Source organism: Nomascus leucogenys, chromosome 3 (assembly GCF_006542625.1).
Source record: "Nomascus leucogenys isolate Asia chromosome 3, Asia_NLE_v1, whole genome shotgun sequence".
Taxonomy (NCBI): domain Eukaryota; kingdom Metazoa; phylum Chordata; class Mammalia; order Primates; family Hylobatidae; genus Nomascus; species Nomascus leucogenys.
In genome coordinates, this window is record NC_044383.1 from 121,134,346 (window position 1) to 121,150,550 (window position 16,205).

The 16,205-nt window shown below is 35.1% G+C and overlaps 1 protein-coding gene across 7 annotated transcripts in view; it reads right to left on the minus strand.

Moving 5' to 3' along the window:
- The window catches only part of HBS1L (HBS1 like translational GTPase), a 97,735-nt gene that overhangs the window by 18,512 nt on the left and 63,018 nt on the right, over positions 1-16,205 (minus strand). For all 7 annotated transcript variants that reach the window (XR_004029363.1, XR_004029364.1, XM_003255754.3 and 4 more), the window contains 6 exons: positions 15,931-16,048; positions 9,196-9,342; positions 7,078-7,152; positions 6,411-6,528; positions 5,678-5,746; positions 2,792-2,896 (listed from right to left, as the gene is read on the minus strand). Coding sequence is in view for 5 of the 7 variants with exons in the window: in XM_003255754.3 (XP_003255802.2) it covers positions 2,792-2,896; positions 5,678-5,746; positions 6,411-6,528; positions 7,078-7,152; positions 9,196-9,342; positions 15,931-16,048 (632 nt within the window). In the remaining 2 variants the exon portion in view is untranslated. The remainder of the gene's footprint in view (positions 1-2,791; positions 2,897-5,677; positions 5,747-6,410; positions 6,529-7,077; positions 7,153-9,195; positions 9,343-15,930; positions 16,049-16,205) is intronic.

Here is a 16,205-nt window from a genome sequence, read left to right on the forward strand (position 1 = left end):
GATGTCTAGCAGTATTTTCTTGAGTTTTGCTTTTAATTAGACAACCACCTAAACAACCCTTGTTTTCCAAGTAACCCATGGGACATGTACACTCAGTCAGAATTTCAAACGGTCCTCTCAGCAGGCCCCTTAACTACTCCCGGCTCAAAAGAACTTCTTTCCAGAGAGAGATCTGCATACTAATGACTAGTTATATGAAAAGAAAAATATTAAGGAAAAGTGATACGAAAATTTAATTTAAAAATGATCCTAGGTGCTGCTATATATCTGGAGATATACATCTATTTACCTAGACATAGTCCTGAAGGTAGTCGGAGAGAGCAGTTCCCAAGGGCAATACTCAGCTACCTTATTCAAAGGCTTTTAAAATATATCCCATATTTTCTGATTTTATGGAATACATTTATGGATTAAGTTCCTTTCCATAGAAATGTAGGCCTTTTGACAAACAGAATGTGTAGGCCAACCACTGTGGATAGTTCTTGATCGACACATTGACATGTTCTTAGTAAATTATAATCCACCCATATCTTTCTGAAAATACGCATTTCCTGTGCAGCAGGGAAGAGTTTCTGACTTTTAGGGAGCTCAAGGATTTAACTTGAAGAGCTCTGAGACAATCTGGAGTTTTATGCAAAATATCATATATGTACACATCTGCATTAATCTGAGAAAAGGCATAACTTTCTTCAGGTATCAGGGATTCTTCCTCCCAAACATGTTAGCAATTATCATATTAAGGAATGTTTGTTAAATATCAACTTACTAGATTTAGTTTTAAAATGTAAATTTAGAATGACCATATCTGAATTTTGCTATGAAATATGGAATTAAAAACAGAAGCTAGGTATTTACATACAATAGAGATTGCCTTTGGCTTAAACATTTGTAGAGGTTTCATACTACAAGTTCAATTAACAGTATTAAAATTTTCCAAAGGTAATTATATTATCTGGTTCTTCTTCCCCTCAATCATGTTACACTGTTCCACATGTGACATTTATCAAAAAACTTTTCTCATTGGACAAACATTACAAAGAGAGGCTCTTTTTAAATATTCTATGAGCTTGATATATTGATAAAGTAAAAAAAAAAAGTAATTTAGAATTTCTATTTGTTGGTAGTAGATTCAGTCAAGTCTTTCTTTTGGGACAGTACGGGTTAGAGAGCCACAGTAGTACCTAAAAATGTTTAGACAGAACAGTGCATTCAAGAATCAAGAAAACCAAGCAAAAGCAGTAAGGTCAGAATTGAGGAAGGAGAGCCTCTCTGTTAAGTTAAAAGACTGGCTCTCAAGAAGTAGGGTGGTTCTTCCCTGGGGCTTCTGATAAGACTTCTCTCTTAACAAACACCGATTAAAGATAATACTTTAGAGTTTCTCTGTGTGGAAAGTAGAGAGAAGAGGAGGGTAAAGAATGTGAGACTTTCAGAGATGACTAAGGATTTTAGAGGTTACAAGGGAGCCAATCTCAAGGTCTGTGATAACTTTAGGATCGTGGTTTTAATTTATGGCTCTTAATCATAAAAAAATTCTTGTTCTCAAAAAAGATCATTAACATACCAAAAAAATTGTGTTTCAAAAGTATTATAGCTCTTGTCACTTTAAAAAACAAAAGCAGAGACCTGTACTTGCACACAATGAACAGATCTATAGAAAATGACACTATTTTTAAAGTGCATATTACTTTTTATCAAAACAGAAATTTCATAATCTCTAGTGGGCACAAGTAAAAAGGTCAAATGGAAATAACTGATTTTCATTCCCTTATTCATCTTTAAATATAGGTTAAACCATGTAACTTCAATAGATATTAACTTCTTAAACTTTTCAAGAAATCTTTTAAAGAGAGCATATTAATTCAAGAAAAATATACATTCAAATTGATAAACTAGTCAGGTACAACTCTAGATATAAACTATAAATTAAGAGTAACAGAGAGAAAAATACTAAAATCTAAAAAATTTTTACAGTTCCAATAGGTTATACTTCAGCTTAAAATGGTTACAAATAAGATTATTTTATAGTATAAAACAGATCTTCAGAAGTCAGAGGCTTAGTTGGAAGCCAGAATAAAAGAGGTATAGAATTAGAAAGTTTTAGTCAAAATTTGGAATATACATGTACATGTAACATATAACATGTATACATATACATAAATATATATGTGTGTATGTATTAGAAGATAGAAACAATTATCTGTCATTATGAAAAAAATATTAGATCTATATGCAGAAACAGTGACTGGCAATTTAAACTAGTTCAATTTCTCTTTTCAACACTGGGTTTTTCTCCATTTGAATCTTACTTATATCCTCCTATAAAATATACCTACATTTTTGGCATAAACATGATCAAAGCTGTTAATTTACAGTTATTCTGAAACATATAATTTCAAAGTAACAGACTGTAGAAGGCTGCTTTGCCACTGACTAGTTAGGGTCAGGCTGGGACTAGATTTAATTTCTGCTACAGAATATTATTCCAAATACATCTGTGAGGTATCTATACATATCTGATTAAATCCTAACCAGTCTTCTCAAATCAGTGTCAAAAATAGAATGCTACTACAGTTAGAATGTTATATGTACATATATATACAGACACAGTCACAACAGAAAAAAATCGTTTAATGTTTTCACATTTTAATCTTCAACAGTCAGTATCATTTTGACAGTCAGTTACAATTTCAGTAAGAGGTTACTTACTTTGGAGTTGTAACTAAACCACTTTTTAAAAATCTGCTGTCTCAACTTAAGGCTTGTTTAGCAAAAGCATCTTGCAGATAAATACCTTTTATGGTACAAGTTTCATTAGGAGGCATTGCCAGTAGTCGGTCACCAGTTTGGATATAACCAGCTTCTATTTTACCAGTTATGCAAAATCCAGATCCTTGATCTGAAAAATATACCAAAATCTTATGGTTCATACAGCAATGTTATCTGATGATTAATACTGTTAACTATACTTAGTTCTCAAGTAGTCATATAAAACTAGTAGTTCAATGGACATTAAATAATAATCATTTCAGAATTAACATCTCTACTAAATATGGCATACCACACTTTACTTTTTTTTTTTTTGCAAATAAAAATACTCATATTACCAAAAAAAGGTTCATTCCTTTCTCAAATATTTATTGAGAAATAATAAATACGTGAGTACCAGATATTATACTAAACTCTGGGGATAAAAAAAAAAAAAATGTAAGTCCCTGCCCATAAAGATATTATACTAGTGAAGAGAAACATGGAAACAATTACATTGTCCTGAGACAAATAATATTTAAAATATACAATAGAAACAGAAAGATGCACCAAAGAATCCATGATGGTGACAATAGACATCTGGGCACTCTGAAGAAGGAATAAGTGTTTATTAGGTAGCTTGTATGCATGGGTAGGGAGAAAAGGGAAGACATTGCTGCCCCAGGAAACTGTGTGTGCAAAGGCATAACCAAATGTGGGATGGGCCAAGAATCATGTGTCACTTGTGGGGGCCATGGGGAGGGGACCATATAGAATAATGAAGAAAAGGCAAGACAGGAGGCAACAGAGATAGGCAAGGGAGAAATAATAAAGGGGTCTCATAAATCATGCTTAGGGTTTAAATTTCATCCTGCAGTTAAGTAATAGGAAGCCAGTAAATATTGTGACCAGAGAAGTAAGGTGATGGTATTTCTGTCTTAGAGTAGAGGCTGATACAAATGCACAAACTTACTACAGAAAGGGAATAAACTCAAGAATTCGGGAATAAGGAATAACAAGTTTGGAGTGGTAAGGAAAGTGAAGACTAATGACAGAAAGGGGAAAATCTGAGATGACGATGCATTAACTGTGAGATACGAAACTAAGGACAAGATCCATTCTAGGCTTGGTAAATCTGAAGTGTCTATGAGACACACACATGCAGAAATTGCATTCCAGGGGGGACCAATCACACCACATTCCATGAGAATGGTACCCCTAAAAGAACACTCTCCCAGGAGAGATGTCCAGTAGTGCTTAGACAAGTGTGTGGAGAATGAGTGAAAAGGTTTGGGTTGGAGATACAGATTTGGGAAGCATCAAGATGCAGAAGGTAGAGACATTCATGGATGTCAGTTCAAAAGGAGCTTGAAGACTAAGAACAGGACTGAGGCAGCAGAACACTGTTTAAAAGACAGAGACTGAGGAGCCCATACAGAAGATATAGAGAGGTCAGAGATAGAGAGGTCAGAGAAATAGACAGGTTACCAGGAGAAAGCAGGTCACAGAAACCAAGGGAGGAGTTTCAAGGTGGATGTGGCTACCAGCATCAGAACCAATGCCAAATTCAAGTAAGATAGAATTGAAAGTGTATATTGACTTTGGCAACCAAAAGGTCATTTCATGACCTCAGAAGGAACACACTCGGGAGAGCAGCATAGGCGGAAACCAGGAAGCAGCCTGAAAGGGGAACAGGAGGTGAGAAAGTACAGTCAGCAAACACTGTTAATCAAAGAAAAGTAACCACCTCTCGTATTCCTGATAAACAATGGGCATCTTGGAAACTATTACCATATTTCCTCTATTACTAGAACACTGGAAGCTAATATGATAATGATAAATTTTGATTTCATTGCATGATTTTTTCAAAGCACCTTCATTCATTCATTTTTTTATTCATGTATTAAATGTATTATGTGCCAGGCACTGGGCTAGAGCCACAGATATAGATAAAGAAGAGATAGTACTTGCCTTCAAGGAGTTCATAATCTAAGTGGGATAAACAGACAGCATAGAAAAAATTATAATGCTGCATGAAAGCACAATGACAGAGGGCACAGAGAATACAGAGGGACGCGTCAGGGCACGTGCACAGGTAAGCATGCCAGTTATCAATTTACTGCTGCTCAGTTCCAGATTCACTCTGCATTGCTGGCTCTGTGACAATGGAGATTTAGAGGACAAATGACATCCTTACAGTTTTTATTATTGTAATAATAAATCTTATATCCTTTTATTTATTGAGTTTTTAAATTGTATTTCCATTTTATAGTCTTCTATATAGGATCTTGCCCATATTAAGTTAGATATATTCTTAGGTATTTAATATATCAACTCTTCCAGCAAGCTCTGAACCTCTTCTACGTTGGTCCTTCCTCAAGCCTACCTATAAAGTTTCTGTATATCTTTTAGTTGCATTTTTATCATAGTTAATAATTCTTTATATTACATTTCCCATTTCACCTATGTGTGGTATCTAACTCCTAACTGGACCCAGACTGCTACAGATGGGGAGGAAATGGACAAGTTAAGAAAAAGAACAATACAACAGGGAAGCACGGGTAGACATGTGGCAATAAACACATCCTGTTTGGTTAAGAAACAATAAACAATCCAGTTTGGTTGAAGGATTTGAAAACTAAAGGAATCTAATGGGAGAAAAAAAACTATAAACTTAGAAAGACAAAAGGCAAGTTTTTCTTATGCTTGAAAGATGAGAAACGGTGAGTAAACTGAAGGTTTTCCTGGACAGGGAAGCTAAGTGACTAAAACTGTGCATTTTAAGATTAATCTGACAGTGATCCTTACTTGGGCATGGAGAGAAGGGACTCTGAAGGCAATATACTGTCATAACTTAGTCCAGGAAAGGAGGTTAGGAGGGAATGGGGAAAAGGGGGCTATAATGAAGAAGCACTGCAAAGGTAGCACTTACCTTTGAAAACATCGGACACACATAATCTAAAAGGCTTGTCAATAGATCGCTGGGGAGGCTTAAAGGAATCTGGAAAAAAAAAATTGCAAAAGGCAAGGTTTAATTTAAAATTAAATTTTTGACTCACTTCAGTAAACTCATTATAATCCCACTTCTCCTAGAAAATAACTACTTTTTATAATTACTAATAGCAAATTAACTGTCACTAATATACACACTGAGCATCCCAAATCCAAAATTCTGAAATCTGAAATGCTCCAAAATCTGAAACTTTTTGAGCACTGATATAATGCTCAAAGGAAATGCTCATTGGGGCATTTTGGATTTCAGATTTTTGAATTTGGGCTGCTCAACTAATAAGTATAATGTTAATATTCCAAAATTCAAAAAAAAAAATTTTAGACCCCAAACACTTTGGGTCCCAAGCATTTCGGATAAGAGACATTCAACCAAGTAATAGTTTGCAGTTTACAAAATGAATGTTAATCTCATTTAATTTTAACAACAGTCTACAAGATACGTAAACCAGGACCAGGCACTAGCCTCATTAACTGAGGAAAACAGAGCACTAGACAGGTTAAGTATTGCACATGATGACAAAACAGGCAACTTAGTTCCTCCGACTACAAATCCTATGCTTTTTCATACATGTGACTATCTCCCATAAATAACTCTAAATAATAATTAATACCAAGCTTATAATGCTTTAAAGCTAGAATGGCAGTATACTTACCAATTTGTTCTAATAAACATAGTCCTTTATACCATTTTGTGAGTTCACTTGACTGAGATCTTGTGATTAGATTTTCACCACTGAGACCACTTGTAGGAATAAAAGCTACATCACTCTCCTATTAAAAAGATTGACTTATGAAACTTAATACAACATTTTTTAAAACATTAAAAGATTCACCATTACTGTAACTGCACCAAGTTTGCAAAAGCAACAGTGTACTTTTTAAAACGTAATAGAAATCATAGAACTACAGCCCCAAAGTTATCTGATCCGATAATTTTCAACTTTTTTTATTGTGGGAAACTTGCAAATTTATTCCAAAACATTCAAGCATTTGGTAACAAAGGCATATTACAGATGCTTGCTGGACAAATTCTTCCCTATCAGTTTCCACACTCCTCTATGACCTCTCTAAACCTATACCATCTAATTTAATAGGTAGGGTAAAAAAGTATTTTGCTTACATAAAAACCAACCCAAATATTAAACATATGCAATTTTCTAAGTTGAAATAATACAAAGATTATATACATGATACTCAAGAGAAAATAAAGCAAAGAGAATTAAACAAATTTAATAAGAATATCAAAGTATTAGTTTTTCCTCTCATACCAGTAAGATGACTTAAGGAAAGTAATAACAAATAAATCTAAAATGATCTTACCTTAAAACCTGCTTGCTTAAGAAAGTGCCCAAGTTTTCCAGTAATCTCTTGAAATCTTTCTTGTTGCCAATTAACCTGATAAAGATCCAATTTATTTTTAAAACTATGCTTCAGAACATGATACATAAAATTTAAATTTCTGCAATGAAATATAATCAAGACTATATAAAATATAAATATAAAATCTATTAAAATCAAAACACAGAATATCAGACCTTGCTAATAATATGATCTAAAAGTAATTGTTCCTAAAACAGAAAGCCTAGAAATAGTCTCTAATACATTTAGAATTTTTTATATATGCTAAAAGTGATTTCAAATTTGGGGGGAAAAAGTGAATATTTTACTCACTTTTGCTTGGACCAACTGTTAGAATAAAATAAAATTATCAGCACTCCCCTCAAGCCAAATAGACTAAAAAAATATACATAATATGAACTCTGGATAATGACATGCCACTGCAGTATTTAGGGGTCTGCAACTTACATGGAAATGCATGCCAAAGGAATGGATTAATGGATGGGTAAAGAAGTACACAGAGAAACCAACAAGTGATCAAGTAAGAGGTAGAATCTTAATAAGTGAGTATAATATGGATGTTTACTATAAAATTTTTTCAGCTTTTCTTTATATTGAAATTTTTCATGGTCAAATGCTGGGAAAAAATTAAAAGTAGATGTAATAATGATACCATAAAGGAACTAATAGCAAATGTAGGTACATCAGATCCCAGGGTAAGAAAATACCTAAGCAGGCTGGGTGCAGTGACCCACACCTGTAATCCTAGCACTCTGAAAGGCTGAGGCAGGAGGATAGCTTGAAGCCAGGAGTTCCAGTCCAGCCTGGGCAACACCGTGAGACACTATCGCTCCAAAAAATTAAAACTTAGCAGGGCATGGTGGCACACACCTGTAGTCCCAGCTACTAGGGAGACTGGCATGGGAGGACTGCTTGAGCCCAAGAATTGAGGCTGCAGTAAGCTATGATGGCACCACAGCACTCTAGCCTGGGCAACAGAGTGAGACCCCCAACTCAAAAAAAAAAAAAAAAAAACAGAAAGAAAGAAAATACCTAGGCATAAAGACAGAAGTCAAAAGGAACTATTTATAAATTTCAGTATATATCTAAAACATACCATAAACAAAAAGTAAAGTAACAAATTGGAAAGATATCTAAGAGAGGATAGAGGGGTAGTAACTTTAACAAATAAAGTATGTTTACAAACCAATAAGAAAAAAATACAGTTACATAAACGAGGAAATTATATAAATAATTCCCCAAAGAAAAAACAAATTGTGAATATATAAAACATTTATATGAACATTCACAGAAGAGTAAATTTTTTTAAAAAGAGGAATCATGTTTCATACATAAATTGGGAAAACAATTTTGTAATAACAGCAGTATTGATACGAGTTTAGGAAAGTAAATACACCATATGTGCCAGAAGTAAATAACTAGAATTTTGCTCAAAGGCATTTTAATCAGGTTCAGCAAGTCTTAAAACGTATATTCCCTTACGCCCAGAAATTTCCATGGAATGAACCATTTCTAAATACATATGCAGGAAATGTTCAAAAGTAAATGTTTAATAAATTCCATCTTTAAAATAGACTAGAATACAGCCATAAATACAATAGCCTCTTTATCTAAGGATTATCAATTACTTGGAAACATGCATAAGACAAGAAAATTATTTTTTAAAAAGCAGATGATAAAACAGATAACCCAATTTTGTAAATAAAGAGTCTTATCTATAAAAATAAATTGGATGAATATACAAAATGAAATGTTATAAGTTTCTGGGTGGGAAGGAGAATTGGAAATATAGGTTTATTTCTGATTTTTATACTTTCATTCCCCTATAAGAAACATGTATTATTTTATAATTTAAAACAATTTTTAGGTTTTAAAAATTAATTTTGAAAAGAAGAAGACATTTTCTTACTTAAAAATTACTAACATCTCATTTATTTAAGATGAGAACAGAGAATTTATTTTTAAAAACATGGCAACCGACTAATAAAATGTACACTAGTCACATCTAAGGTCATCTATATGAGCAGAATAACATCTTAATTAGCATCTTAAACAAATCTCCACAAAGCCCTTAAATACCTGATCCATTTTATTAATTGCAACAGCAAGCTGCGTCACTCCCAGAGAACGGACCAAGAGTCCATGCTCTCGTGTTTGTCCTCCAGTCTCAAACCCAGCTTCAAACTCTCCCCTGCTGGCATCTACAACTAAAACAGCTACATCCGCCTAAAGAAGAAAAATAATCGAAGCCAGAAATAATGTTTCAGCATTTTAATTCAAAGGACAGATTATTCAATTAATTATGTTAGTCAAATTTTTAAACGAAGACCCTAACTACCCCCACCAAAGCAAATTAAACAAAAGACTCCCAAAGATGGATTAAAATTTTAAAATAAAGTCACCAAAAATAATGACACAAAGAACAAGAAAAAAGTCCACACTTTATTATATAACAATTAAAATATATAAGCAAAGGAGGAAAAATATAAACAAAATTAAAACATAAATAAACAGCAACCAGGCACAGTGGCTCACGCCTGCAATCCCAGCCCTTTGGGAGGTCAAGGCAAGCAGATCACCTGAGGTCAGGAGTTCGAGACCAGCCTGGCCAAGATGGTGAAACCCCATCTCTGCAAAAAATACAAAAATTAGCTGGGTGTGGTGGTGCACACCTGTAGTCCCAGCTACTTGAGAGGCTAAGGTATGAGGATCACTAGAACCTGAGAGGCAGAGGATGCAGTGAGTCGAGACCGCCCCACTGCACTCCAGCCCAGGTGACAGAACAAGACTCTGTCTCAAAAAAAAAACAAAAAACAGTAGACAGGGAGGGACAAACATTTGTAACATATAAAGTAAAAGTTATAATCTCTATAGAATCTTTACCAAAAAAAAAAAAAAAAAACCCCAAAACAAAGCAAGAAGACATAGCTTTAAAGGATACAAGCAAGCTATTTGCTAAAGGAATATAAATGGTCAACAGACATGAAAAAAATTCAACTTTAGTAGAAACTAAAATTTTTTAAAAGTAAAATAAAAACACATTGACATATTCCCCCTCTCCCATTTTTACAAATCACATTGTTAAAGATTTAAAAGACAAAATTATTTGCTGTAGGCAAGGATGTGTTGAGAAGCGCATCCTCAAATATTGTTCATGGGACTGTAGGTGCACCACCTTCCAGCGGGTATTTTCACAAAAAGTATCAAGAACTTAAAAATAATACATATTTTACTTCCCATCAATTCCACCTCTAGGAATTTATCCCAGAGAAATAAGTATACCTCTACAAAGATATTCATCAGAGTATTGTTTATAATGAAGAAAAACAGCAAATATATGAATTATCAAAAAGCAGCATATTCATCCTCTATAGCTATTGAAAAAAAAGCCTTGTATAACAAAGTTTTCTAACCTGTGTGGACCATCTTGTGAATCAGAAGGAAAGACATTCCTTTCAGACTCAAATTACACACCCCACAAAAGAAGAAAGCTAACCTCAGCTTAGCTCAGTTTTTGTTAGCCTTATTGAAACTAACTTTACAGGTTCCCACTATTCTTTTGTGTTGATGCCACTTGCATCATGTGGATGCGGCCTTTTAAAATGTGCAATAGACAGTTTGTGCAACCATAGAAGTTCCTCCTTTTCATTCTTATCAATTATTTCTGTCAATGCACTGTAGGGGCATTTTTTAAAGAACACTTTTATTTTCTCTTTTACAGCTTTTGCTTTGTATGCATACCTGTTTGTCATAGAAATCCACTTTTCTGAAATCCAGGAAACAAAGACTACACCTGGCATTCCCCTCTTTAGCTATCTCGGACTGTTACATGATAATCACTTTCTCTCTAGGGTCCTCTTATATTCCATCCACATCATTAAGTTCTCCTGCTTTCTGGTCAGAATAGAGTCCACAACAGCTTGTTTCTTTGTTGCTTCCCCAATGACCCTTTATTTCTGTGCTCTCCAGTTTTTAAAGAATTTCAGATATAATATATAATCCTCACCATAATGGAAAATAAATGGTCATAAAATATGTCAAGAATGTCTCAGATACTTTCTTACAACAGAACATTACAATTTAAATTGAAGTACTATCCATATACTTTGTCTGGTGGGATAATTTACACTATTCCTGTTTCCTTTTACTCGTACCTAAATACTCCTGCTTTGTCTCTACTCTTAAGTGCCATCTTCACTTCCAATCCTTCATATTTTATAAAACTGAACATTAATTTCCTCAGTGAGATCCAGCTCTTTTGATCAAGGATTCTTAGATAAGAATAAGCATACAAACTGAAGCAATCAATTTGAAAATTGGCTCTTTCACGCATACTTGTAGTCAATAACTGTTCTCCACACCTCAGGCAAGTTGTCTAACCTCTCTGTGTTACCAACTTACTTACTTCACAGAAACACTAGGGAGTAAATATAGTTTATATAAAACATCCAGACCTGAACTTCCAAGTCCTAGGCACAGTAATTGAAAATCTTTTTCTCATTAGGTTTTCATAATAACTGTAAAATTATATTTACCTTCTTAGGTTAAAATGTGAAATTCATTGAATTGGTATTAAGATGCCTAAGGCCGGCCGGGCGCTGTGGCTCACGCCTGTAATCCCAGCACTTTGGGAGGCCGAGGCGGGCGGATCACGAGGTCAGGAGATCGAGATCATCCTGGCTAACACGGTGAAACCCCGTCTCTACTAAAAATACAAAAAATTTGCTGGGCATGGTGGCGGGCGCCTGTAGTCCCAGCTACTCAGGAGGCTGAGGCAGGAAAATGGCGTGAACCTGGGAGGCGTAGGTTGCAGTGAGCCGAGATTGGGCCACTGTACTCCAGGCTGGGTGACAGGGCGATACTCCGTCTCAAAAAAAAAAAAAAAAAAAAAAAAAAAGATACCTACAGCCACAAATGTTCTACCTAATCTTCCTATTACTATCTCCAAAAAATTACTGGGCAATTTCTCTATTAATATTATTTCTAGGCAATAGCTCTTGTCTTTGGGAGTCCAAATGCCTACTACGCATTCTCAAGGAAGCCTCTGATGATCACGCAGAATAAAGTGATCTCTCTCCACAACGTGTATCTTCTCTGTTCTTGGAGTGCAACTGTTAGCCTTTCATCTTCACGTCTTGTCTTCCACACTGTGATTTCCCTGAGGTGAGGCAGCATGCCTTGTATGCTTCTTTGTGTCCCCAAAGCCCACTGCAATATTTTGCACACTCGGCAAGTTACTTAACATCTTTGAGTCTCTTTATTTCTTTGTTACATAATGGAATTCAATTAGATGATCTCTAAAATCCTTTCCCACCATAATTCCATAAAGAGTTTGAAATAAATGATTTTTGTTTTTTGAGGCAGGGTCTCACTCTTCCCTCACTGCAGCCTCAACTTCCAGAGCTCAGGTGATTCTCCCACTTCAGTTTTCTGAGTAAGTGAGGCCACAGGCACCTGCCACCACACTCAGCTAATTTTTTGTATTGTTAGTAGGGGCAGGGTTTTGCCATGTTGCCCAGATCGGGTCGAAGCGATCTGCCCACCTCAGCCTCCCAAAGTGCTGGGATTACAGGCGTGAACCTCCACACCTTGGCCTGGAATAAATGATCTTTATAATAACTGTGGCCTCTAAGATTCTAGAATTCAGAAGCATTTTTTACTACAACTGCTTCTTCTGGTGTTTGTCTCGCCCATTAAACTATCAGTGCTTTGTAGGTATTGCATTCCCACACTGCTACCCCAGTGCTTGCTACACAGCCAGTATTGAATAAGTAATCAATGAAAATAAAAGAAAAAGACTCACAGACATACACACACACACATACATATACATATATAAGGAGAAATCAAAACTATATTGCATTCTTTGGTAAATGCAATGAGAAGTACAGTTTCCCTAAGTATCAGTGAGGGATTGGTTCCAGACCTCCCAACACCCGTGGATACCAAAATCTATGAATGCTTAAGTCCCTTATACAAAACAGGGTAGCCTTTGCATATAGCCTACACACTTCCTCTCACACACTTTATCTCTAGATTATGTGTAACACCTAATACAATGCCTACATATCACTTCATTTGCATGGATTCAACACAGTACTCAGTGTGTGGCAAATTCAAATTTTGCTTTTTGGAACTTTGTGGAATTTTTCCCCCCCAAATATTTCCAATCCACAGTTGACTGAATCCATAAATACAAAATCCATGCACATAGAAGGATGATTGTATACTAATTTAAAATGGTGATAATATACACTTCCTAGAGTTGTTATAAAGATTATATTAAACTAAATGCATATAACACCTAATACAGTATCTGGTCCATATTAGGTACTCAATTAATAGCGATAATTACTTTATTTCAATCTTTTATCACATTCAGTCCATGAATCTTGAATTAATATTCTAAAATTACATGTCAACTTTCTAAAACTGTATCAAAAAATTCTTGTTTATCTTCAAATATATTATAATGTATTCACACAATATCCTTTTTGGTTGACAAATGTTCATATTAAAATTCTCTTTTTGGCTGGGCACAGTGGCTCACACCTGTAATCCCAACACTTTGGGAGGCTGAGGTGGGGAGTGCTTGAGCCCAAGATTTTAAGACCAGCATGGGCAATACAGTGAGATCCCATCTTTACAAAAAATTAAAAAATTAGCCAGGCATGGTGGCACATGCCTGCAGTCCCAGCTACTCAGGGGGCTGGGGTGAGAGGATCCCTTGAGCCCGGGAGGTTGTGGATGCAGTGACTGATGACTGTGCCACTGCACTCCAGGATGGGCTACAGAGTGAGATTCTGTCTCAAAAAATTAATCTTTTAATGAGTAGATCCCAGAAAATGGTTAATTGCTTGAAGTCATGTTTTTGCCATGTAACAGTCAAGTTATTTTAATTCGTCATGTTTTCCAGTAATCATCCATTATGAAAGAAATCAATGTCCTATATATGCAGTGCTATTTTCATTGCTTTAATCATTTAAAGTTACGGTGATGCACAGCATAATGACATTTTGGTCAACCATGGACCGCATAAACGATGGTGGTCCCATAAGATTATAATAGAGCTGAAAAACTCCCACTGCCTGGTGATGTCGTAGTCGCCATAATGTCATAGCACCATGCATTACTCATGTATCTGTGATGATACTGGTATAAACAAATCTACTGCACTGCCAATTGTATAAAAGAATACAGCATATGCAGGCCAGGCGCGGTGGCTCACGCCTGTAATCCCAGCACTTTGGGAGGCCTAGGCGGGCGGATCATGAGGTCAGGAGATCGAGACCATCCTGGCTAACACGGTGAAACCCCGTCTCTACTAAAAATACAAAAAAATTAGCTGGGCGTGATGGCGGGTGCCTGTAGTCCCAGCTATGCGGGAGGTTGAGGCAGGAGAATGGCGTGAACCCGGGAGGCGGAGCTTGCAGTGAGCCGAGATCGCGCCACTGCACTCCCACCTGGGCGACAGAGCGAGACTCCGTCTCAAAAAAAAAAAAAAAAGAATATAGCATATGCAATTATGTATAGTACTTTATAATGATAACTATGATAGTGGTTTATGTACTTACTATTTTTCACTTCTGATGATCCTGATCCTTTGTAGGCCTAGGCTAATGTGCGTATTTGTGTCTTTTTCACCAAAAAAAGTTTAAAAAGTAAAAAACATATATTAAAAAAAGCTTATGGAATAAGACTACACAGAAAGAAAATATTTTTATACAGCTGTACAACATGTTTGTGCTTTAAGCTAAGTGTTATTATAAGACAGTCAGAAAGTTAAAAAAACTTAAACGTTTATAAAGTAAAAAAAGCTACAGTAAGCTAAGCTTAATTTACTATTAAAGAAAAACATATTTTTAAATAAATTTAGTGTCACCTGAGTGTACAGTGTTTGTAAAGTATACAGTTGTGTCCTAGGCCTTCACATTCACTCACCATTCACTCACCGAATCACCCAGAGCAACTTCCAGTCCTGCGAGCTCCATTCATGGTAAGTGCCCCATACAGGTGTACCATTTTTTATCTTTTATGACCTATTTTTACTGTACCTTTTCTATAATATGCTTAGATCAGTTTAGATACACAAATATTTACCACTGTGCTACAACTGCTTACAGTATTCAATACAGTAATATGTTACACATGTTTGTTGCCTTGGAACTATAGGTTCCATGTAGCCTAGGTGTATAAAAGATGTTACCATCCAGATTTGTGTAAGTAAACTCACAAATGATGAAACTGCCTAACAACTCACTTCTCAGAATATTTCCTTATCATTAAGTGATGTATGGATGCAAATTATATTTGAGTTTTTGCAGTATGCTTATTAAGAATCATGTAATTTAGAAATTGCAATGCTTTTTTAATATTATAAAGAAAGTAAATAAACCACTGGGCGAAAATACCCAAGCTTCAGTATTTCTGCATAAACAAGCTCTTTAAAAAGATATAGGACTTGAATATATTGAAAGACATAAGGCAGATTTTGAAATACTCAGGCCAACTTATCAATAAAGGAAATACGAAGCTATACTCATCAAGTCCTTTACCATTACTTTTACGATAAAGAAACTCATAGCTTTTATACATTTTGTTTCTTTGTAAGAAATTTTAAAAGGTTTTACAAAGTACAGGTAAAAAGATCATGAAAAATACAATATTGCTCTTTTTTTGTTCAAGCTTTATAAAGGTTAAAATGTTTAATTTTAAAATATTTTAAAAGTCAAAATCCTAGAATTGTAACCTCAGCATCAGGAAATTTTATGTAAAGTAGAATCAGTACACTACACTGAGGAAAACAGCAGTTACCTGGGCTGCTCCTGTAATCATATTTGGAATGAAGTCCTTATGGCCTGGAGCATCCATTAATGTAATAACTTTGGTTGTGGTTTCAAACTTTGTCATACCAACATCCATGGTTACTCCCCTTAAACAAAACATAACATGGTTAGCATGTACTATGTAAATAGTGCTATAGAGTAAATTAATAATAGTCTACATGACCATCTACATTCTTAGGTAAAAATGGAAATTGTTTTTATAGACCATTATTTTTGAATAATTAAATTATCAATCGGGGCTAG